At 44.9% G+C, this 25,278-nt stretch overlaps 1 protein-coding gene across 1 annotated transcript in view; it reads right to left on the bottom strand.

Annotated features, from left to right (window-relative positions):
• Positions 1-12,818, bottom strand: part of ADAM12 (ADAM metallopeptidase domain 12) — a 187,156-nt gene extending 174,338 nt beyond the window's left edge. Inside the window, exon 1 of the mRNA XM_055818570.1 lies at positions 12,534-12,818. Within this exon, the coding sequence (XP_055674545.1) occupies positions 12,534-12,765 (232 nt within the window). The 5' untranslated portion in view covers positions 12,766-12,818. The remainder of the gene's footprint in view (positions 1-12,533) is intronic.
• Positions 12,819-25,278: the final 12,460 nt, after the last annotated feature.

The following is a 25,278-nucleotide window of genomic DNA, read 5'->3' as shown; positions in this document are numbered from 1 at the left end:
TTTAAATTTTGGTAACGTGTCATGAGAGGGGAAGAAAATCAGGCCATCTGTATTACCAGAAATTTTTATTAGACCCAGGTTTCCTATCTTTTGTGTCACATGCACCTACTTACTCACCTACTTATTTTCCATTTCAGTGAAATTCTGTCCAGTTCTTCCTGATGCGAGTTCGTCTCCCACTTTTTCACATGAAAAACTTCACAGTTGTGTCTATCTGTTTTCTATTTTCAGCCTGCACTGAAGGTAACGCTTTTGATCCGCAAGCAGCCCACAAGCTGATGTAGTGCCCTTTATACTTTTTTTTTTCAGTAATATAAAAGATACTTTGTACAAATAGCGAGATGAGTAGATGTTATCTGACATTAACTTTTGTGTGGCTTCAATATTTTTCATCTGCCACGTACTTCTACAACTTTTCTTCTTTGCACACTATCATACAAGGACTCATTGGCAAAGAAGTTAAGAACAGTTTTCATCTTTTTGCTTTGTATTTCGGTTCCTCCGAGCTCTGCACAAAATAAACTCTAAGCATGCAAAGGGACATCCTTGCTTAAGGGCTGCTGTCTCCTGAGGAAGCCCAGACACGCTTCGGATTTGCATTTACTTAAAATCAATAAGCTTTTAGCCAGGCAGTGTAATTTATTTGTCCTTATGACAAACAAAAAGGTGAATGCTCTCAGGGCTGAATGGGTCTAGATAAAATGGGATTCAGTGAAAGGAAAAAAAGAAAATGCTCCCCCCCAGCTGCAGACCCCTGCCATCCTGCTAGTGCTGGTTTTGCTCCCTGCTCCCCTGGCATGGCACAGGGAGGAGTCAGACCTGGGACGGTTTATAAATACCATCCATCTATTAACATATACAGATTTATGATCAAGCCAATGTTGCATGCTGTGCTTCCTTCCCGTCGTGGATGTCCACGTTCTGGGAATCCCATCTGCACATCTTACCGCGCACGTTAACATGGTTCTGTCAGGGTCTCGAGGCACCCAAGCACCAGCACCCCACTAAAGCCCAGCCCAGGGTTGATGGCCTCAGCCCTGGCAACGCTGCAGGCTGTCCATCTCTAGCCCACTCAGACCGCAGCCCCCTCCCTGGCACACCGCATCCAGTCACCCTTCGTGCAACCCACTGCAGCTACTGCTGAGATATGAAAATAATAGGATAAAAGAAGGATAAATGGAATTAAATTATATTATCCTCATGTTACCTTTCATATTACAAATGGGCTCAGAGTTGTAAGTCACAGCCTATCTGCTTTTTGTTCTGCAACAAAACACCAATGCACCAGAATAATCTTAGGACAGGAAAGAATAATAGAACGGAGTAATTTTTCTGCAAACTGAAAACAGCTAACAGCACTGCTCTGTATCGCAGGGCTTTGGCAATGCCGTGGAAGACAGAAGAGGCATGCTTTATCCATTTCCCTCCTCATTTTCTTCAGCTTCCTCTGCTTAGTTCACAGTCAGTGGGATCGGTGATTTGGATGGGTCATTTCTGGCTACGTGTGGTGGAAGGGCTATGCACATGGCTGCATACAGCACGCGCTGGACCATTGGCAATTAGTTTTGAGGCATCCCCACAGGCTCTGCTGCCAGATGGCTTCCCCTACAGCCCAGGATACCTCGGGTCTGCTCTCTGCAACCAGCCCCAGCGAGCTGGGCAGGCATCCCAACAGAGCCACCACTGCCAGCCGGGATGCCCGTCAGATGGGAAAGTTTTATTCCCCACATCATTTGCCGTCACATCTTATTTGGGATGATTCTTTTAACACCTCCAGACTCAAAATAGAACTTTTTAATTCAAAATTACCAAGCTCACACACTAAGAGAGAAGGACAAGCATTTGCCTTTCAAGATGGGGGTGAACTTAGGAATTTTAAGAAGGGGAGGAGACCGAGTAAGGAGTAAAAACTACCCACCGAGCACATCACTAACTAGTCAGGTAAAGGAAGGTTTCCACCAAGGTTCAGTAAGAAAATGTAATAAGTACAATACAATACAGGATCAGTATTTCTATCAGCGACCTTTACTCAGCGTGCACAAGCGTCCTCCTGAAATCCAATACTCCAAGTTAGGAGACGATGTCTGCACAGAGGACAGGAATATTACCAAATTATCCAATAACTTGCAGGCTGGAGCAAAGGGCTGAAACCAAGTACTACAGAAGGGAGGGTCATACCCTTAGGGACTAGTAAGTTTTCTGCTCTGAGCAGTAATCTTTAAAGGCAAGTGACACCTGACAGACCCATACACACTATTCAGTGTAACACTGATGTCACGTGAAGCAAAGGCAGTCCTGGAACGCTGCATCAAAAGAAGTGTTTCCAGTGAATATCAGATATTGAAGTTACTCCTGAGAGTTAGCGATAGAAGCACATCTGGAATGCTGCGGGCATTTCTCCTCACCTCACCTGCATTCACAAAAGATTAATTCAGCCTGGAGCTGGTGGATTGGAAAGGCTGCCAGGGTGAGCAGGGAAGTGGAAAGACTGAATTACAAGAAGGGAACTAAAAGAATTATTTTGCATAATCTACAAAACCAAAGATGACAGGACCCATGACTGTCCTTTAGCTTTATATACCTTTTGGTATTTCTCTTGCCAGTGCTGATATATTTATAGATGACGAGTATAAAGTGGCTATACATAAAGTTAGATAGGATTGCAATATAGAAGTTCTGAGCAAAGAGGATCACATCCAGCTCTTGCGGATCAAGGGGGGAAAAAATCAACTTGCTTTAAATGGAAATTGTTAACATCAGGACTAAGACTATATCATGCCAAAAAAAAGAAGAAAAAAAAAGTGTCAACTATCCAACTCTTTGGCCTAGGAGTGGGGATTTGTGCTTCCAGTCCTCTATTTTACTCCATCTTGCAGCAAAAGCCAAAACATTACCCAAGCTAAACATTATCCAGGCACAGATCTTGCTGAAACCACCTTCTAGAATGGTACCCATTCTGTTTGAGGCAGGAAAAATAATAATTGGTCACTTACTAATGTAACAAAAATCCAAATTAAAACAATATCTGAAAATAAATATGAAAATGCTGCAAAATAAACCAGTACCAGATTTCCAGTGCATCACGGTTAAAGACAGAAAGCCCAGTAACTCGCATAGGGTCAAATAAACAATAGTTTGCCTTAAAGTCACCCATCCATCCATCTTAAATTTTACACTAACCACCAGTCGAAAACAAAGATGCCCTCTCAAAAGAAAGGCCAAAAATCAGAAACTCCACCATGCTGGTAAGTTACTTCCCATTATCCTACTAACAGCATTTACACAGCTTTAAAAAAGACAGCACAGAGCATACCGGGCTCTGCCCTCATTTGTATGTAAGCACAAGAGGCTGAGCAAGATTTGACTGCGCATAATATAGAAATCTTATCTTTTGCAGTAAAGTTTTTATTAGTTCAAAATCATAAATTATTCTTCCAATTAACCTTTGCACATCTAAGCAGTACATTGATTCTCTCCACAAAATCTAATAAAATTAGTCCTTTCATGGCCTGCCTGGAAAATAATTATTAAAAAAAAAAAAGAAAGAAAAAGAAAAGAAAAATGCAAGCCACCTAACTAACACAAAGTGTTACTTGTTTTCTCACTCCTCCCCCATTTCCCAAACCCAAGACCTCAGGCATTTAAGCACATGTAACTTTTGGAAAGCAACTGATTCCATGGATCTTCTTGGGCTTGAATCTTGCATTTTCCTTCCCGTTGCAAAATTACTACTCATGTACAAAATTTTTAAAACCTCAAAAGTCAGTAAAGGTCTTTGATGAGCCTGAGGACATGCAGCAGCAAGATGACTCCACGCATTTCTGAAATCAATTTTCCATTCTTTCTGCTTCTAACACAAAAAGATCCCCTCTCCAGCTTGACAGGTCTGTCAGCTTTGCACCGGTCCGCATGTGACTGCAGCACGTCCGCTTGATCTTTTGCACTGAGCAGCTTCGCAAGCACCGGCTGCTCAGATGAGAAATAGGAGTTTGAGATGCACGGATCCCCTTTAACTAAACAGCATTAAACCCAGGCTTTTTAATATTTCAGTTTTATAATTCCAAGAACTATCTCCTGTCATCACTTGTTCTTGCATGAGTTATTCCCTTCTTAAATGTGATTCTGCTGATGAAATAATCTGCGACAGGGAACAGCCCTCCCCCACGAAATCCCATAAACTCCATGGAAAAAAAGTCATGTGTTCAACATTTTAATACAAACATGGGAGTGAAAGCTGAAATTTCAAGGTAACTTGCTGTTCTTCTCGACCAAAGGCTCTGTGGTCAGTGTCACTGTGTGACCAGCTGAACAAACTAATGACACGTATTAAGGTGAAAAATAGAGAGAGAGGGGAATAAAGGAAAATAAAATGTTCATTGTGGAACATACCCCCTAAGCAGTTGGATCATCTTAATCTTCAAGCTTCTGTAATACAACTGTTGGAAGGCTCTAAGTCTGCGCACAATAAAGTGCTTTATTCAGGGAACCATATGACTCCATCAGTCATTCAAGCACATGTTTGGCACAGATTGAAAGTGAAAAGCATAGCTAAGTCAAATATTTCAAAACTGAACTTGTCTTTCTAACACACATGGTTTATATATTGGTGTAATATCTATATAACTTTTCAGTTCTCATATACGGTAATGTCATGGCTAAAGTACAAAATGATGTGTGCTGCACTAGGCAGCATCGCGCTTCTTGGGAGTTAACAAATGCCAAAAAAGCCATTGAGGAGAAAATTAAAAGGGAACTATCACACTTGACAGTCCTCAAGAAAACAGCAAAAATAGCTTTTGTTCACTCTAATTCTTGAATATCTATTTCTCAAATCAGGATGCTACACCATTCTTCACTAGAGAGCTGCGCTGCAACGAATCCAGGACAGCCAGTTCCTTCCTCATCATGTGCCCGAGATCTGTCTCCTCTGTTTGCAGATGAAATATTGCTCATCATACAGAGTTACTCCTGCTGATGCAAATGCGATTAAAGCAATCTTGGGAGAGCACAGTGTGATTAAAGCCTAAGTAATGCGAGAAGGATTTGGGCTCTCATTATACAAAATACATATTGAAATGCACTCAAGGAAAGAAGCCAGTATATCTCAATATCCTCCCTGTTCTCCAGGACAAAATGTGACAAGTGGAGTTTGGAGAACAACATTTGCCATTGACTGCAGGAGGGGGCAGGGAGACTGCGGAGCATTTCAAATTGTGAAAACCAAGCTTTATTACATATATAGTATATACACATATACTATATTAGGGAAACAGCTGTCCAGCCTCATTTGTGATGTTGTTACGCGTTTGACTGAAGAATTACTATGCAGGACCAGTCCAAAGACAGAGTTGTCTTCTTTTTTTTTTTTTTTTCTCCCCTAGAAGAAAACATTTCAAGGTAGGAGACAAATAAAGCAACAAAGCATTGAACCAGAGGGCATTTTGGCGCACCGGGTGATGGGTACGTATCAAGAGGTTCCCCCCATGGAAGAGCTCAGGGCTTGGAGTTCACCAAAAATGTCATGTTGTAAATGCAAGATTCAAACCCAAAGTAGCTTTGAAAAGTAAGTGACATAACAGCTTAGGAGAACTCCTGTCCCCTTGCTGCAGATCCTGTTTTAAGCTTGCTGGGTTCCTTCTAACCCAAACCGTCCATAATTCTTTTCCAAGCCCTGATACATACCACATAAATCATCCCAGTCATTCTTTCTCACATAAAACAAGCGGGACAGGACTAATAACAGGTAAAAAATACCAAGGGCTGCACAATGCCTTTCCCACAGGTGTTTCCAGGATGCCATAGCGCAAGATGTCCCATCTTAACACCACCCCATCATCATCCCAGCATAGGCACCACCGGGGCACATCTGCTTCTTCCTGCACTGCTGCTCCTTCCCCAGAGGATCCCAGTCTCAGAGATTCTCATTTAGATTATAAACTCAGCCTCACACCCTTCAGCATCGGTGAGGCAGCACCTAACAAAACCACTCATTTGAGGAGAGAAACAATAATCTGTGCTTTAGAAGCCCAGGCAAAAGTAATCCACAGAGCCCCAATGTCAAAGTACTGCATATATTCATTTTTCAGCAACAAGTCCACATAATTACGTGACAGTCCAGATCCAGCGTTCCTCTCCAGCTCCTCCCTCCAAATGCTCAAGAAATCTACTTTCCACTGAATGAAGTTCAAAATTAATCCCCAAAATACGATTTCCACTTGGTCTTTTAAAAGACACAATCCTTTTCTCCAGTGATTTATTGGCCTCCCTCGCTGAGTGCAAGGAATCCTTAGCAGAGCTGTATTGAGGGATGTTCATTCCCGTATACGATCATCAGTGAAAAAAACCTACTGAGTGGGAGCTTGAGTTGTGCTCATCACATGCACACAAATCATTCATTCAGATGTTCTCTGGGAAATCACGCCGAAAACACTGCAAATCCAGCTGAAGCAGATTTCGGGATTGATTTAGGTAAACGTGTGTGGGAAACGATCTGTATTTCTTTCCCAAGCCTAGCAAACGAGACACTGGGCTGAGGAGGCAATATCCATCACACATTTTTGTTTGTGCGGGGAATACCTGCTACTCGCATTATACAACAGCAGAAAAAGGAAAATGAACGGCACATGTACTAACATAAGCTCTCACTGAAACCTGTCTATTTTTTGAAACACAAATGAACAGAAAACTTAGAGTTACTTAATGTTCTTGAAGCCACCTACCCTGCTCAGGTTTATGTGTGTGACCTTACAACAAATGTCACCATAAGCACTGGATCGGTCCATAACTCCTGACTTTCACAGGCTTCTTCAGGATGAGCCACAGGAGTAACGAACATTTATTTTTATTGTTTCCTCAGGTCAAGATATCTCCTCAGGTCACTAACGTAGCTTTGCTTATCTAGCCTACACATCCTCTGATCCCGTCAAGCAGATTTTAAACAAATAGCACAGAACATCAGCGCCCGGTTGTACAAAGGAACCAGATCCATGGAAATAAGACAATTTATCCCAACTGAGGATCAGACCCACACACAAGGAACATACAGGACACAATAAACAGACACGCTGCTTCTTCCTGAAGCGTGACGATTTCTTCCCCAACAACCCTGCACTTCCCCACGAGCCACAAGGGTTTACCCAAAATCTCTCATCGGCGGGGTGCTCACTTAAGAGGCAATAGGTGACAAAATCAATACTATTTCACTTGGAATGCTTACCTCTTGCTTTAAAATCTGTGTCAAAATGCAAGCGTGGTTTTTAATCCAGATATGTTTTTATGATCTCCAATTCGCAAAGGAACGCGGATCAGGAGTGGGATGCTGCATCCTTCCTCGTAAGCTACAGAGGCCACGTTTTACTCTCAGTTGTAGCTCTGTCACCACCGTGCTCTCAATGGCAGAACAGGAATGCAAAACAAGCTTAAATAACCTGGACTCAATAGTACTCCTCCTCACGTCTTCTAATCATTGAAGGAACAGCGGATCTTTAGCACACTACCATCGCTGCGTACAGACTGCTGCTGAATAAAATATTGGTGATGTTCAGCTCCACACATGGTCAGGCCCATATGCTCACATTATTAAATGTAGCATTATGACAAACTCCAGATATTTTATTTTACGTGACTATATCAAAACAAAATCCCATAAGCACTTGGATTCAGTGAAGTTTATATTCTAGAATGTTCTTTCAAAGGTAAGCAGTCACACATGAGGTTTATTTCTCTTGCTTGATCAGCTGTTTTCAGAATGATAACAGATTAAATAGAAGCAAGAAAACAGACAACTCACCATTGTCAGAGGAAGGTTTTTCACTTAATACATACAACACATACTAGTAAGACTAAATTTACAGGGACTGACACAGTTCCTCCTAACAAATAACTAAAAATAAACTAGTTAAAGATTCTTTTGTACCAAATTCTGCATCCAGTTTTTTATGCCTTGCTGTGTATTATCTAGCATGGTTAACAGGCCGTGAAACATTTCACTTCTTGCCTTATTAGATCATACATTTTGGACAAGGAAGAATGTGTTCATCTAATCAATGGGTTTGTCATGTTGACCTTGTGAATGGACAATCCCCCACCCCCAATCTAACCAAATAGTTCTCATCCTAGCTCCAAGGCATGGAAAGCAGCAAACTCATTTACACGGGGTATAAAAAAATAACGAAACAACATGAAAAGACTTAACAGATGATTCAGCATTTCTGACTGGATGATGCAGTTCATCAAGTCACTTTCTGAAGCATCGATGCCAACATCACACTCGATATCAACGTAGTCTCAAACTCTTAAGCGATACTGAAAGGAGAAGGGTCAACATCCTGGAGCAGAGGCCTCCTAAGAAACAATACTTTTTCTCAGTTACTGTGATCCTTTTATCAATAAGATAAAAATTTAATACCATTGAAGCACTTTGCTCTGCTTTCCCCAGAAACAAAGGGAATTGTCCTTTTGGACTGTGCTGTCCTATCCAGAATCAGCTGCAACCCTCTACCAGACTTACTCAAGCCATGGGGTTTTAATTTGATTTGTCATAGATTTGCCCTGGAGGCTCAGCGGGGCCTTAGAGAAGCCTCTACAGGCGTGATTTAGGCCTTTAGTACAGTATAATTTTGGAAGTGGTATACTTTGTCCTAGGAGTAACCTGAAAAGCCACTTGAAGTGCAAGTACAACACACACGCGACAGGAAGAGCAAAATCTGAGATGATGTGGAGTAAAACACAAGAACGTGTAGAGGAAAAGAAGCCATCAGAAAAAGCAATTAAAGAAAAAAATCCTTCCAATGCACATAGCGTGAAGGGCCTGGCATCCTAAGCAGGGCTGGATCTGCGTGAGGTGCGAAGCTGGGGAGAGCCTGCTGGCGTAGCAGAGCCTGGCCACATAAACCCAACAGTATTTCAGACCTGACTGCAAACACCCTAGAAACGTCACTTCTTTGTTCACAACAACGCTCACAGCAGAAGTCAAGAGAAAATCCACGCTATCAGCCTTCAAGCAGAGTCTCCAGAAGTCAGGGCTTTTTGGACAGGAGGCTTGGCAGCACCCCCAGCAGAAGCCGGGCTGTTCAAGCACCCTGGGCACGCATGTGGGGGCTTCTCTGCCACCCCGCGCTGGCCACATCCTGCTGCCCGCCTGGCAAACCCAGCCTGCTGCTCGCCATTCGCATGCAGCACTGCAGCCCTGGAGCGCAAACGGTGCTGCCCAAAAGGATGCACATGAATACTAATAAAACAAAGCCCAGCTGGACTCCTTGGACAATTTGCACTGGCAATGTGAGGTATGTTAGAAACATAGGGACCGTTAGTGATAAATCTGTCAGGATTAGGGTATGTGGGGGCTGAACAAGGCTGGTGGAGGACCAAATAAGCCTGTACATGAATTCAGCCTTTTTAAAACAGAATTTCATGATCAATAGCATCAGCAGCAGCTGACAGCTTCAGTGGAAGCAACAGATAAACACAGCCCTGGTCTGGCTGCAGTCACCCGTGTGTCGTTAGAGAAGTGCCACCAGGGCAGCCTCTGCGCTGCAAGCAGGATGAAAAGCTGCCCAGAACGTAGCCTGTCAATCATTAGTTCACGGATGCTCTTTGTGGCTGGATGGAGACCTTTCCAAAAATCTCAAGGCAAGCAAGAAGATGCCCAACAAAACAGCAGCAAACAAGCCAGCAGCTCCCCAGCGAGCAGGAGAGTTAACGATGCGAACATGATTTGAAGAGTGGGCATAATATCCTCAGCTGGTGTGTTTTGGCATGGAACTATGGAGCCCCCGGACAGTGACAGCTCGTGCCAGGCTATCTGCAGGGGACCTGATAGGGATAATCATCAGACAAGAAGGTGATTATACACAGGCCATAAATATCTGCCACAAACACTGGAACAGTTTGAAAGAAGACAGTATTTGAAAGTGAGCTCTCAAACACAGTGTGTTGGCGAGATGGGGTTTAAAGCGAGAGACACGATTTCTTCTGTAATTTATTTCTATTACAGCTAATGCAGTTGCAATCAGTAACAACAATAAAATCTGACAGAAAAGCTATTTTAATTGAAGGTAAAGAATTTTGGACTGCAATTTTAGCATTTTTATTTTTCCACTGTCCTTCCAGCTGACACCTAATATGTAAAAGAGATTTAGCATCTAGTAATTTGGAGTTTACCTTTACACACCACCACTTTGTCTGCCCTGCAGATACAAGGAGGCCTTGACTCTGTGAAAAGCTTATGCAGATGTAGATTTTAAGGAATTTGATTGAGTCCATAAGATTAGATCTTATCCTATTATATATATTCCTCCACAAGGATAGCAAAGCCAGTTTTGCTTTGCTGAGGCTGGTACTTCAATTAGTTTTCCTTTTTGTCCATGAGGCCCTTCAGCCAGCCACCAAGAGCTAGCAATACTGAAAACTAGAAGGGCGATTGTAAAACTGTACAAAATGAGAAAGGAAACTCATACTAACAGTGAGCGGCAAGGCTACTTCGAAGTTGCCTGGCTCATAACCTAATAATTACTGGTTAATATTAGAGCTGTTACTAGGGCAGTCCCACCTCATGCATGTCTATTACCACATTCCAAAACGGGTTTTCAAGGTTTATCATAACTTAAACTCAAATGACCACCGAGCATATCTTTACGTAAAAATAAGGATGTCCCAGCAGCCCCTCAGATCACTAACACAGGGCCCGAAGCAGGCTCAGCAGCAAAGCCAGCTGAGGTAGAAGTTGCAGAGCTTCCTATCGCCCGGTGGAGCGGAGTGCCAGCACAGCACACGTCGCCAGCGGGCAGCTTCGCCGGGTCTAGAAGCACGCGGCTGTAACTTTCAGCACCTCTGCGACCAAGAAAGCAGCACATGCTCTGGGCAAAGCTAAAGCTGTTCTCTTCTTCCACAGGAAGAAAATGGTATTAGAGGAGAGGATGCTCGCTGAGCACACTGGCTGCGGAAGCCAAAGAGCAAGTTATACACATGTTACGGGGAGAAGGGGAGTAAGGAAGATGCAGCAAGGCAAAGCTGAAATCCAGCTGAGCTGCGAGGGTCAGCAAGCACCACTGTTGCTCAAGCTTAGACATCTACAGATGGGCACTGTAAGGATGAGCAGCTGACACACACTTTACGAAGAGCTTGATTCACCCTTAGAGCTTCAGCTTGGCTCTCAGGAAATCCCCTGGCACAGGTGACAGGATTCCCACCCCCACTTACCATTCTGCTCTCTCGTTTGCAAGCTGGATCTAAGTCACCTGCAGCTTGCCCTCTTACTCTATTGCATGGACAACGACTTTGGGGTTTGTTCATTTCTTCGTTTCTGTCACATGTGAATGCTTGAAGCATCTTACCTCAAACTTTTCTGGATGCATAGTCAAGTTTACCTTCTGTTCCAGCCCACTTCCAAGACATGGAGCAGCCTGGCCGGAATGTGCTGCCTCAACCCAAAGAAACCCACCCCCAACCCATCGCAAGGGAACAGGGGGCCTGTTTCTACTCATCTACCCGAGAATTGCTGCAGCCTTTAGCCCCAGTGCACTGATTTGGTGTAAACAGAAACGCTGATGACAAGAAACTATAGACCCCTCACAAAGGCAAAGGGAAGCTTCAACTCCTGTTAATTCATTAACATAAATCCTAGGTGCTTGATTAAATGCAACAGCTCTTTCTGCCTGCCCTAGCATTTCAGTCTGCTGGCTAACATGTGCTAAAGTATATCTCCATCTTTCCCTCAGCAAGCCCAGAGCCAATGTCCCAGTAAAAGCTGCTCTGGATAAATCCGGAGACAAGCAAACATTTACCAGGTTTAAAGGTGCAATAAAAAAGACCCGTTACACGTATTTGTAGAGGAGACTCTCCCTTCCGCTCTCACGTAAAATACGCGCTGTCAGCTGCTGCCGAACGAAGAGGACAGGCCCTGCCCCCCCCCCCAGGACCCCTCAGCCAGCCCCAGACCGGCTGTACGAAGGACAAGGGGCTTTTCCCAGGCTGTCCCCGTCCCCGAGGCGCCAGCGCCGCGCCAGCCCCGCAAACACCGAGCGCACGGCTCCCGCCGAGCGAGCCGGGCAGCGCCCGCCAGCCGGGGCGCCTTTACCGGCGGGGTTGGGCTTTTTCAGGCATTTTTTTCCCGGCTGGAAACAAGAAGCCGAACGCTGCCAGTATCCCAGCGCTGCCAGTATCCCAGTCCCGGAGCCCCCACGCCGGCCCGGGGCCGTGCAGGGGACCCTGCGGGCCGTGCCTGCCGCAGCAGGGCCCGCCGGGAGGGGGACGGGACGGGACAGGGCAACCCTCACTCCGCGCAGAGCAGCGGGAGATCCGCAGCTCCGGGACACACACACACACCCCGCCGCCCAGCACGGCGGAGCGTTGCGGTGGGGGGAGGGGGGGGGGGCGCCGCAAAATCAGCGCTGGGAGCGCCCGGCGAAGCGCCCCCCGCGCAGCCGGCTGCGCTGATTTTGTTCAGGTCACTTCTCCCTTGCTTGTCCCCTGAAAATGGAGCGTGGGTTGAGGAAGGGCTTCAGGAAAGTCCCCAGCTCCGCGGCGGTACTTACCTTGCGCTGCGGGTGATGCCAGAAGGAGCCAGGGGAGGCTCAGCAGCAGCAGGGGCCGCGGGGCTGGGGGGCGCGGGGGGGCGCGGCGCGGCCGCTCGGCACGGGCGCGCTCTGGCATCGCAGCCCGGGCTGGGGGAGAGAAACTTTCATCAGCTGGGGCTGGAGAGCAGCACCATAATATACAGTTACAGAGGAGCGAGCTGGGACTCAGGATGTGAGAGATTTCCTGCATGCAGTTAACTCCAAAACCCCTCCTGCTCCTGCATGAGCCGCTGATGAGTTGGTCTCTGCTTTCTGGGGGTGGGGGGGGGGGTGGGGGGGGGGGTGGGGGGGGTATGGGAAGAGTTGTTTTGGTTTTGAGGGTTTTTTTTTTCTTTCTTTCTTTTTAAAGAGGTTTGGATTGGGTTACTTTGGTTTGGGTCTGTTGTTTTTTTTGGGTTTGTTTTTTTTCTCCTTTGGGTTTTTTTTTGTTGTGGGTTGGTTGGTTGGTTTTTTTTTTTTTTGGTTAGGATTTTTTTTTTTTTTTTTTTTTTTTGGCAAGCAGAATTCTGTTGACCGTTGCAATGAACGAGCAGCCCGTCCGAGCTGGCTTGCGCTCCCCGCGCTCCTCACCACGGAACAAATGAGCTCCGCGGGCGCCCCTCCGCGGGGTCCTACTGCCCGCCGCCGCGCAGGCACCAGCCGGCTCCCGGGGGGCTCTGGGGTCCCCCCGGCCCCGCAGCGGCTCGGCCCCCCCGGCTGCCGAGTTTTCCCCATTTCTGCTGCACACGCAGCCCTGGCTGCTTCCTCTGGAAAGTCATCTGTGTACGTTGGAGCACAGGGATTATTTATTAGTTTCATAATTATTTCAGAGTTGTTTCTGGTGCCTCCGACTTTCTTATTTTAAAAAACCCACAATATAAAGTAAGAAAAAAAAAATACCCAAACCAAAACAACACACCCACAGAGTTGCCAGATGCATTTTTTAAAATCTTCCTCATTCAAATTATTATTACTGACTGTCTGGGAGAATAACCAAATACAGATTATCCATTCCTTAACGTACCACCAAAATTCATATAATGCCCACATGTTGCACAGAATGCTGTAGAAAGAACCTGATCCTGTAAACCCTTACAGACTTTTATTGTGCAGTTTTATTTTTAATTTACCAAGATTCTTCCCAAATCCCACCATTCGGGTATCACTGTTTAACTCTGCAGACTGGCCCCGTGTTCCTTGTGCAGGGAACTGTTGCCAAAACTGGTCTGACATGCCTGTACACCAGCATGCCCAACAGCCATGCAATCCCACTTAAAAAACTGATTTTGAAACCACGAATGCGGGTCTTCTCTGGAGCAGAGTCTGGTAAGTGTTTGTGGTGATCCGGCCTACGCCTTTCCCCATCTTGCAGGAGAAATGACCCAGCAGAAACTCAATGGGTACAAGACACTGTGCGTGCCAAGCTGGAGCCCTGCACCATGTCCTGCACCATGCCTGCTTTGCGTGGTTAAGAGCATCCCTGAACCACCCTGGGGGACCGTCATATCTCTGGGATACCAGTGGTAATGTCAGGTCATCTTATCACAAATAAACCTGAAAAAGAGCTGGGACTGGGAAGCATATGCAGGAAGGCTTCTGATCGGCTGCTTTTCTTCACAGATAAAAAGTACATTTTCTCCCCTTACACCTCCACACAAAACTAGACCCATGGACTCACCTCCACTTGCTCTGAATTTTGAACTCCATCTACGTTTACCTCTCCAGTCTCACCTCAGCAGCACACATTTTTTCCATCATGCACCTTCCCAGGAAACCTCTACCCTTGCGAGCAGCTGGGGATTATCCTACACGTAGCTTTAGATACCCAAATGCTAAATTTTCCCGACTCACCCATGATCAGTCACATTTTAACAGCTATAGTCGGCAACACTTCGTCCCTTAAAAATATAAACAAATGAACTAGCTTATCAAGGATATACATGCACCACACAGCATGTTGGTTAAAAATGTTAAAATTAAAACAGAAGACTCATTTGTGAAAGGCCACCATGAAAGCCGTGTAGACATCTTTATTCTTGGAAGGTATTTTCACCATTAAAAAAAATACGTCAAAGGGACTTAAAGACTTCTAAATAGAGTTTTGATAATCCCACATGGCTTTTCACTTAAATGGTAGTACTTTTATTTTGAGTAACAATATTTGCTAACAGAGAACGTGGAGCCAATTATATCTCGGTCCATTCACCAGCATGAATGAACTAGATATTATCAGAGTTCCTCCTCCTCCCCCAAAACTTAACCAGAAAGGAACACTTGCATTTCACCACACTAATTATATGGGCCTAAAGTTTATCAATTAATAGTTTATCACCAAAGATCCCCAAATATTTTATGAATGACATCCACGTAGGAATGCTACTGAATTACAGTTACCTCTGGCTCTGGAGAACAACAGTAAAATTCCACAGCAGTTTCAAAAATCTTTTGGGAAAACCAAAACCAAACCAAAAACCAAAACCTTCCAGGAAAAGGGAAGTTAATCTGAAGTGTCCCTGCTTCATTCCTATGCGCATAAGAGAGGCCAAACCCTGACTTTTAATTTCTCATGTCAAACCACCTCCCACAATTAGTTTTACGAGGCTCGGTATATCCACTTCAGAAGAACAAGGCTGAGTTTCCCTGCAGGAAATGAAAATTGCATCCAGGTTGTGTGGCTGCTTCAAAGGGGGCCAGTCCCGATTCTCCAGGTTATTCCCGCGGGCGATGGCTCTCCATCCATCCTTCCCAGCTTTGTTCTTTAGCACTGTCAGCGGAAGAGGAATGGGAGGGGGTGTTGTGTGGAGGTGTCTCACTGCTGCTGAGGTTTTCTTTACCTTTGTATCTTTTCCTACTGCTTTTCTATGGGTGGTTTTTTTTGTTGTTGTTTTTGTTTCTCCCCCCCCCCGCCCATTTTTGTTCTCCTTATCTTCCTTTAGGTGTTTAGTTTTTTCTTTACTTTAGCCACGACTAGTTTTTCTTTCCAAAGCTTACCCTCCGCTCCGTGCAAGTTCAGGGCTATCCTGCAATAGCAACAGCATGTGAATAGCTAAATAGTCTGTTTGCTCTTTATCTCCTTGGGAAAGGGAAGCCTTACACATTGTTCTTCCTTCTCTGTTCTGGTTGCTGTGGACGGAGGGTGGCATATGCTGGCAGCTTGCTTGGTTTGCGCTCGGTTTTAAGCCTCAGCCCCTGCTCTGCAGGAGAAGCCAGCCAGCCCCTAGCCACCAGCTGCAGAGCACAGATCTCATGGCTTCAGCATCTCTGCGCTTGAGGATGTGTGGATGAAAGATCTCACCCTGCAGCTCTGGGTCACCTGCGGCTAAAGACCAAGGAATGAAGTGACAAGGATCTCTGAGATCCTATCAGGGCCCCTCTTCAGGCATGTCTTTCAACTGCAGTGCCCCCACTGCCCCTTGAAGTGGTTTGAAAACATTTAAGCCACCTCTTTCAGCTGGATACTGTGAGAATTGGTAATGCTTACAGGAATGCATCCTGCATTAACGGCTGCCTCTTGGCATTCACGAAGCAGGGCTACAGCTACTATGTCCTTTTCTCTCCAGCTACCATACTCGCCTCTGACTTGCGTCACTATGTCAGTTTAATAGGTCAAGCTGAAGTAGCTTAACTATCAGTTTGCATTTACACGTGAAAATAATTTGATGTAAAGAGCACTCGTTATTTTTAACAGTTAATATTTGACTGTATGACAATACAGGCAGTTGGCTTGGACTCTGGTTATCAAATTACTAATTCATGCAGGAGCTTTAGTTCACACGCCACTGAAAAGGTCAGCTCAGAAGAGAGCAATATGGAAGAGACCAGTGTGGAATAACTTACCTGGAAACAAGCATAACATAGGGGTTAGTACAGGCAGCAGAAAGGAGGAGCATGCACTCGGGGAAACATCAACTTCCATTAGTTTCCCCTTGGTTAAAGAAGAAAGAGTTTTGAGAAGGAATTAGTGACTGACAGAGACAATGGGGGGTGGGGAGTGGAATGAACATATATCAAGTTTAAAATCTCCAGGCTATGATGCTGTGTGCTTTTGTGACATTAGATGGAGGGCACCGTGACAAACTATATGGCACTTGTGAGATAGATTATGGTATGCTGTAGGGTATGGGGTATAAGAAAAAGAAAAGAAAAATGGAAAAGGAAAGCTATGTCTGCTATCTTTCTCTAGTGAAGTGGGAATTGCATTCCTGCATTACAACCAGAGTTATATGAAGGGAGGATAAACCACCTCAGCTAGCTGAACAATTTCAAGATAAGAGGTTCAGGTGGGGAAAAAGCATCCCTGTAGCACATCTTCCCAGATCTGCCTGATCTCCCTTTGGATATGCAGGAAACCTCTCTGTATAATCACAGTGTTGAGTATTATCCAAAAACCCAAGTCCTTTTATTCCCATATGTGCCAAAATGCATGAAGACTTGTCTGGGCTTAGCTACAGGGATCTACAGTTTTGGGGCCTCCAGGCTGAAGTTTTTGCTTCTTAGAGTAAACAAAACAAAAAAAGCTTTTCCCTTTGAAATCTGTGTGTCCCCTCGCCAGCTGCTGAGACTTTGTGTCTCCAGTCCTCGCTCACTTCATTAACTCTGCAAAATCAAGATCCAGCTGAATTGTGACTGCAGTGGCAGGTTACAGTCCTCTATAATTAACAGGCATAGATATAGCATAATACACCATGACCTTTAGCCACAGAGCTTCGCTATAGACCTCTGTCACCACATTCAGGCATCAAATCTCATGCTCCCATGAATAGCATCCATCAGGTCTGCACACTGAAATAAAATACTGGCTGTAAATATTGTTTACTGCACACACTCAAGAGAAGTTGCATACTATACATTTCCTAGTCTACGAGGGTAAGTTTCTGTCCTCCGTATCTTTAGCGAGTGTGCACTCCAGCACACCTCGCCTCGCTGGCGTGCTGACCCGAGCCTCACAGTGAGTCTGAACCAAGCCATTGAGCTGATGAAACGCAATGCAAGGCCAGCAACCTTACCTTGCTGTTATCAACACATACATTCCCCCCTTCCCCTCCACTCCCCTTGCAGCTCCCTACTTGGGTTACGACCTTTTTCTCTTCCCGTCCTAAAGGCTCCGTAACATTGATTTCATCTGACATTTCTGCCCCACAGCTTTGGGTTTGCCAGGGCAGCGGGAGTGAGCAGAGGCAAACCAGCCAGCCCCGCGCTGCAGCCTCCCCCCCGCCAGCCACCAGGTCTGCCTGTTAGTCCGGGTCGATGGGCTCCTGGTGCCCACCAGGTGCCCCATGAGCTTCAGCAGAGCTCAGTTTTTACAGGAATAAGCTTCTCAGGAATAAGGATTTAGTCAGGCTCTCCCTTGTTGCACACATGCAAGGGACATGCTTATAAAGTTGGGGTTTTCTTGAGCAGAGACTGTTTCTGAGACCTACCTGTGAGCTATTTGAAGAAACATGGTCCCATGTACTCGTAGAGAACCTTGAAACACTACAGTTGAACAGGGTGTTGTAATACTGAATTAATTTTATCAGGGATCACCAAACCCCAGAACTGAGATGTTTCTAGATAACTTTTATATATATAAAAGAAACTAAATCAACCCCTACCTCGTTTGAATGATACAACGTTACAACATTATATTAAAATAGAAGTAAAATTGACACAGCCATCCTGAAATTATTTATACATTTAACAACTGAGACTCAGTACTTTTAGTCTGTCTCAGGGATAAAACATAACCTGAGGGAGCAAGCCCCTTCTGTTAAGCCGTGTTTGGCGAACGCCGCTTGCTAGCATCCTTTCTACCTGGAAGAAGGATAGCAGGGCTGATGGTGGGTGGTACACGCTCATCACATTCATCTCCCCTGCCTGCTCTGCCCAGTTCATCCCACCCCTCCACTGCAACATTGATTTGGAAAACAGCTCCTTTCCTCTAACAAAGCAGGGGAGTAAGCTCTGCTTGAATGCTGATTAAGCTCCATATAGCTCTTTACAGGGAAACTACACAGAGACTGTTGCAGGCTGCTGTAACAGGGCCAAGGGTGAAGAAGCCAAGAGGAGCTCAAGCAAGAGCAAACAAAGAAACCCACCGCTCCAAGGATACAGGACCTTGACAACAACAACTGCAACCCCCTAAATTCTTTGGCAGTTAAAACACAAAAATGCAAACCTCACACGGTCCCTAGTTACATTCTTTTCCTGTAGCATAAACGCTCGCTTGTGCAAGCGCAGCACTCCCCATGAGTGCAGCCCCCACCGGGAGCTGAGCCTCCCGTGCCCGCACCCCACCGCTGAGCCTCCCCTGGGGCACCCTCCCTGCTTTGGGGTACCCTCCCTGCTGGTGGGCATCCCCCACAGCCCCCAGAACCCTAACCCAACAGCCGTGACATCCCAGGGATGTAGGGCTCTGCTCCCGGCCTCACCCCACACTCAATTAGCTGTTGACATTTTCCTCTTCCAGCCTTCCTCCAGGAAGAGGAGAAAACCCCATGCTAGCTAAACTTTCTTCTGTTTCGGTAACACGCAACCAAGTACTTATAAATAAATAAACAAGCAAACAAAGAATCTTCTTCAGAATGTCTGCACAGCCTTAAACTTCCACTTTTCGTTCTGGTTGCTGCCATTTTCTTTCTCAAACCTGCTGCAGTAACTGATGACCCCTGCTCTCCCTTGCAGTGGGCAGCGAGGACCCCGTGGCACACCAGCTTGTTAATGCTACCAGACAGGAATTAATATTCCACAAAATAAAGAAAAAAAAAGTCTTGCACTATCTTCCCATTTGGCACTCTACCGTTGATCAACCCCGATTTACTGTAGTGGGAAGGAAATTCTGCCACGTAGGCAGAAGCATGGAGATTTCTCTGCCCAGCAGCCTGCTACAGAAAAAAAAATCCTGAAAACATCCAAACCAGAGTAACTTGGGCTTATGTTCTTCCCTCCGAGGACCTGAATAGCATTTTATTTTTCAGACCACCTGAACAGATCTTTATTTCTCCACGGTGGAAGAAACGTCATTTTAAACTTTGCTACTAATTTCGACACTCATTCTGAGAAGTGATGGTTCTCCAGCATGATCCTTATGTCAGACATTTCTGAGATCATGGCAGGAAGGTGTCCTGAGCTAAAAGTCCTCTAACTACAACAAACGACCCATTAAATATAGGGTTTTTTTACTTCAGAACAGACACTGAGAGCAAGCACTTTGATGTGTTGTTACAAGTTTCACTGTCTCCCTGAAAACAAAAGAAAGAAAAAACCCCACATTTTTTACTTGTATCACAAGAGGACAGTATTCAACCCAGACTAAAAGTTATGAAGTCATATATTTTTAATATTCCTGTCTAGCCCTCTGCAAACCACAAAACAATGCAACATCCATCATCATAAACTCTGGGACAGTAAATTAGGAGGACAGCACATTTTTGTGTGTTTTTAAAGAAAAATAAATATTCCTAATGGGAAATTTGAGAGAAATCATTAAAAGTCACTATGGTATACATCATGGGAGAATGAAATCAATTAGGTCTTAACCTCATATTATTTATGAAAGGAAAAGTGAAACAGAGCTTCTTTCATTATAGGCATTTTCTGATTCTTAGATTCTGTTGCAAAACTTTCATTTGCTTTGGGTCACAAACACAGTAAATAAAACCTCTCAAAACCAAAACAAATAGAAGTAAAATGTTGGGTTTGTAACATCAGCTAATAGTATTAGATAGAACAGTCAGCCCATAATTATACATCTTTCATGCAGTTTAACTTATGCCATTACATAATTAAATTTAGACCAAGGAGCCCTCAAAGTTATATTTTTACATAATACCAAACACAAAAATTATATATGTGCTCTCCGTAGCATTACAAGTTAACCATGTATTTGGCAACACTTTGCAGTGAGTGGGTATTCATTACTAATTCCTCTGGTGTTCATCGTAGCAACATTAGCGACAAAGAACTAATGCGAGTACAATATTGGAGCACTGGTTTATTTCTCTATAAAACGGCAGCCTGGAATACACCAGTAATTCCCTCTCCTTGACACCACTGCCATGCAAGACCACACCGCTGTTGGCGGGGGATTAATCCAATACACTGCGTTACCGTCACGGAGGGCAACGCATCCAGCAGCCCTGCCCGGGCAGCCCTCGGGCAGCTGCACCACAAGTCCAGCCCCGTATCTATCCGTGGGGATCCCATCATTTCTCCACCAAATCATGGCACATGCCTGTCTCCAACCTATTTCCCTGCCTCCTTCTGCAGTGACACAATTTCAGAGGACAACCCAGTTACAAAACCAGATGTCTGTCCCAACTATTAAATTTTTTTAACTCCCTGGCCATGGTTACATATTACAATTCATTACAACGATTGCTGAGGGACCTTTCCTTCAGACGCCGTCATCAAGTAATCAGACTATTAGTTCACGCTGGACACCGCCCCCATGACCACCCCTTGGTCACCATCTTTGTTAAATTTCCCCTCACCACTCTAGAAGGGGATATGTTGTAGCACTCTCCAACAGCCAGCTGCAACAAGGCCTTTTACCATCTCATACCACCACGCTCTTCATACAGTCCCTCTGCTGCCTTCTCCTTGTCTCACCTCACCCAGGCCGTGTGTTCTCCCTTCTCTTGCTTCTTCCTCGGCTGCTCCCCCTTCACTGGCTCCCAACCACTTAACTTAACCAGCCACACCGGCACCTCATCTACATCAGCCAACCCACCGCCCCTGAAGCCACCCCACAGCTGTATATTGTCAATGCTAATTAGCCCAGCTTCATTCCTCTACAGGAATATAAAATGTTCACTTATTTTAAGGAACAAAAAGTTCTAAAAAAGCACAGAAATACAAAATAAAAATGGAAGTTTCCCCATTCTTCAAGCGCAGCTGCAAGAGCATATTAGACAGTGTATTAAGAGGTGGCCTGAGCGAGAAGATGAAGCTAAAATGGTTTCAGATGAGTCTTTTTCATTTTCTGCTGGCAATTTCTCAAGCCAGTTGCAGACCTGCAGTAACTCTAGAACCAGGGAGTAGCCTACATGTAATAAATCTTTGCATAAGGATCTTCCTGTAAGTATATACTAACTATATTCTAGTTGTTGTAAGAAGCTGTAGAAGATAATGGTATTTAAAACATGAAGTCTAAAAATACATCACTGTGACCAATTAAAAAAAAATATGCAATTAGTGGCTCTTCTACATATTCCTATCTATGCAACATGAACCTTAAGCAGTTCATTACACTTTTTGTATTTCCTATTTTATATAATTGTGTGTACCATGAGCACATTCATGCAGGTTGTGGTTGTTTTTTTTTAATCACTTCTGCAGCTGGTAGGGAGATGATACACCTCATTATCTTATTTTGTGGGTCATGTAAAATGGATATTAAGTAATTCTGCCTCCTACAGCTTTGGTACAGAGCCAAGGGGAACTGGGAAAAGTAAGATGCCTGACTTAAAAAAGAGGAAGCTTTATATTTTCAACATAGAAAAGTGTTTTCACATGACGTGCTTCTTGCAAGAGTCTTGTCATAGCTAAACAGAAATTACAAGAGAAAATAATAACCTCCCCAAACACCTCCAGGCAGTCCAGCTGGGAGACCAGTTTCTCTTCCAGAGCCCAACACACCAGTAGGTCATTGCCAACAGGCAGAGTAGCACCACTCAACCAGCAACACAGGCTCCTCACACTGAATGAGAATTTCAGGCAAGGATTTTTGTGATTGTGATCTCAGTGGATGCATATTTTAATCAGAGCTTCATAAATATTTTCATACATATATTGACCTTCTCTACCTGCACTATATTTGAAAGCTTTTCAGTATCTTTTTTTATCCTATTCCCTTTTACGCTCAGGTGTCCCTGCAGTTCAGTTTGTGCCACTGCTTTCTAATCACCTTTTAGTGGCAACTCTGCGGGCTGGGAATGGTCTCACCTGGGGCTGGGACTTCTCAGCCCCCCTTGCCTGGTGCTGACCTGTGTCTGCGACAGCAGGGGAGCACAGCGAGGGCATCTCACAGGCATCCAGCCGGCCATAACCCAGCTCAGCGAGAAGCACACTGAGTAATAAACTACACAGGCTTAAGTCATAGTGCTTGATGAAATACGACCCTGTGGGACAACCCCGTGTACTGATCTACTCCGTCAGTGAACAAGTGGCCAGTCAATGCTCCTGGAAAGATAATTACCCACCATCAAAGCACACAGGCATTTTTGTCCCTGAAGTCAAAGGGACAAACATCTCTACAGATGAGGCCAGCGGGGGTATTTTTAGCCATGGTGCTCTTTCTGCGATGGCTGTATCAGGGAATGGTTTCCTCTGGAGAGAGCTGCCAGAAGCTTTATCCCTGCTTTTCTGTGTTGTTTTCCCTGTAAATCAGCTCTCTCACAGAAAACATTGCAGTAACGTGACCAATCCCAAATTCTCAACAACAAAACTCCTAAAAAGTCTTACCCGGACAGTCTCCTCATCTATCTGACCAGCTGAGTAAACTCGAAGAAGTAACTAATGGCTTGCATACACATACACAGGAAAATATTTGGGTTTAAAATAAATCCCCAGAATACTGTAACCCTCAGTGCTTTACGTTGCAATGACTTTCAATCCTTAGTGAGGTATTTCTGTCAGATAAAAATTAATGATGCCAGCAAGCAAACAAACACCATGTCTTGCACACCTAAACCACTGTGCATTCCCCATGTGGGCTCCATTTTGAATAATGCAAAATGTTGACCCTGCTGAGAGGTGTTCTGTTTCGAAAGGAGAACGCCAAGGCAACGTGTTGGCAAGCCTACGCCAGCTCTGTGCCTGAACACCCCCAAACCCTCGACACCTCATCCCCACCAGCTTCTGCTGGTAAACACCATTCTGCAGCCACGTATGAATCAGCAGCGTGGGAAGAGGTGACCCAACAGGGGAGGTGGGGAACAAATCGCAATGCCTATTACCAGGGAATATCATCCTTATATCATCCTTATATACATCCTTATAGAGCCGTACCAGCAGGAATACGTGTCCCTCCTGAAGACACAGGGCATGGGCTGACAGCCGGAAAACCCGAACACAAACAACATCCAGCAAGAAGGAAAATTCCCGTATTTGACAAGTGGGGGTGATTTAGACTGCAGAGTTTTCTGTGTCGGGTATTATCCAATGGCAAATGTACTCTTGACTTTGAAACGCCTGCAAGTCCAAAGTGAAATATGCTGAATTTTTTCCTAACTCTAAACTTTATTAAGTTGATGCCTGCTTGTATAGAGGGCTAAGCCTGTGACGCTCATGTTTTTCTGAAGTAACATTTTCCTGTACAGTCTATTTTCTATTACAATGGCTGGATTGTAGAGATGAAATGAAGAGCAGTTAGATTAAGTCATCTCCTTTCAGTGCCCGGGCATACTGCAGGAGAGATGTCTGAGTTGCATGTAAAACACTCTTTCACTCCCAGAAAGGAAGACTCTGGCTCTTCCACTCTGCCAGAGAAGAAGTGGGAAAAGCCTAGGGGCTCTTTTCTCCTGGTGGAACTAGATGCCAGTCCCGCAGCAGGGACATCCCTGCCCCAGGCAGTGTGTATCTTGCTGTGTGCCCCATGGATACCAAATACCAAATGTCTTGTTTCCATACCAGAATCTCTTGCTGTGGCTCTGGGGGGAGACTACAAGAGGCCTAAAATGCATACAGTAAAGCAGACTTAAATGTATATAGTATTCCTCTACAGATATGTGCAGGAAATAATCCTCCTGAAGGGTACGAACTTGATGAACCAAAGCTGCATTTCTCTGAAGTCAAGAAACTAGAGACCAAGGAGCCAAGGGGGAGAAATGCTAGTTTCCTACGGAAATCAAAGGGGATTTTGGCACGGACTTTTATAGGAAATGTCTCTAGCTGCAGCGAGCTGTAACTGGATGAAAGCTTGAAAGACAATCCTTTGGATTCAGTCTAGGAGACCATGTGTGGGGGTGTGTTTACGGCTATAATTTATCACTCTGTGGTGGAGACCCAGAAGTCCACCACAGAGAGAAAGGCCCTCCTGTTTGAGGCAGGCCACATGTTTTTCCTGGAGAGCAGCAAGAAGGATCAATGAACCCACGGGAGAGTAGATCTACCTTGCAGCTGAGCTGAGGAGCTTGGAGGATGTTCCTTCTCGCAGTCCTTTTTACAGGTTCTACTTGAAGCCGTTTGTGGTCCAGCCCTGACATCGCTTTCCAGTACGGCATCCCTTGCTTGGTTAAAAAGACTTTTTTTGAGGAAGGTCCTTGGCAGTTTCGTTCTCACAGTCAGCACCACCTCACCTTACATATCTTCTTGAAACGTATTGAACTAATTGATGAGTTTTTAAAGATATCTATCTGGAATGCAATATATTCATGCAATAAATACCTTCTCTGTGGGCAAAGATTAACATAATGAATCCTACTTTACAAACTGGGAAGCTGAAACACAAAGAAGCAAAGCAATCTAACAGACAGTCAAGCACAAAATATAACTAGGTTCCTTGTGTCCAGCACAGGTCACACAGCTGGAGGCTATCTCAGTGGCCAAAGCCCGGCTCACAAACATCTCTCTTCCAAAAACCCTGACCTTACATCTCAGGCTGGATTAGAAAAATAAAGCATAGATATCAAAGGCCAAATTCCAGGCTCATTCAAACACACTCAACTGGGTGTTTGTACAACAGAGGTTAACGCTTGCAATGATTTTTATGGGCATTATTTTTTACCGTAGGATTTGTGGCATA

The sequence above is a fragment of the Falco peregrinus genome, chromosome 1, assembly GCF_023634155.1.
Source record: "Falco peregrinus isolate bFalPer1 chromosome 1, bFalPer1.pri, whole genome shotgun sequence".
NCBI lineage: Eukaryota > Metazoa > Chordata > Aves > Falconiformes > Falconidae > Falco > Falco peregrinus.
The sequence above is the reverse complement of the archived record's forward strand: the minus strand, read 5'-3'. Positions and strand labels throughout refer to the sequence as shown.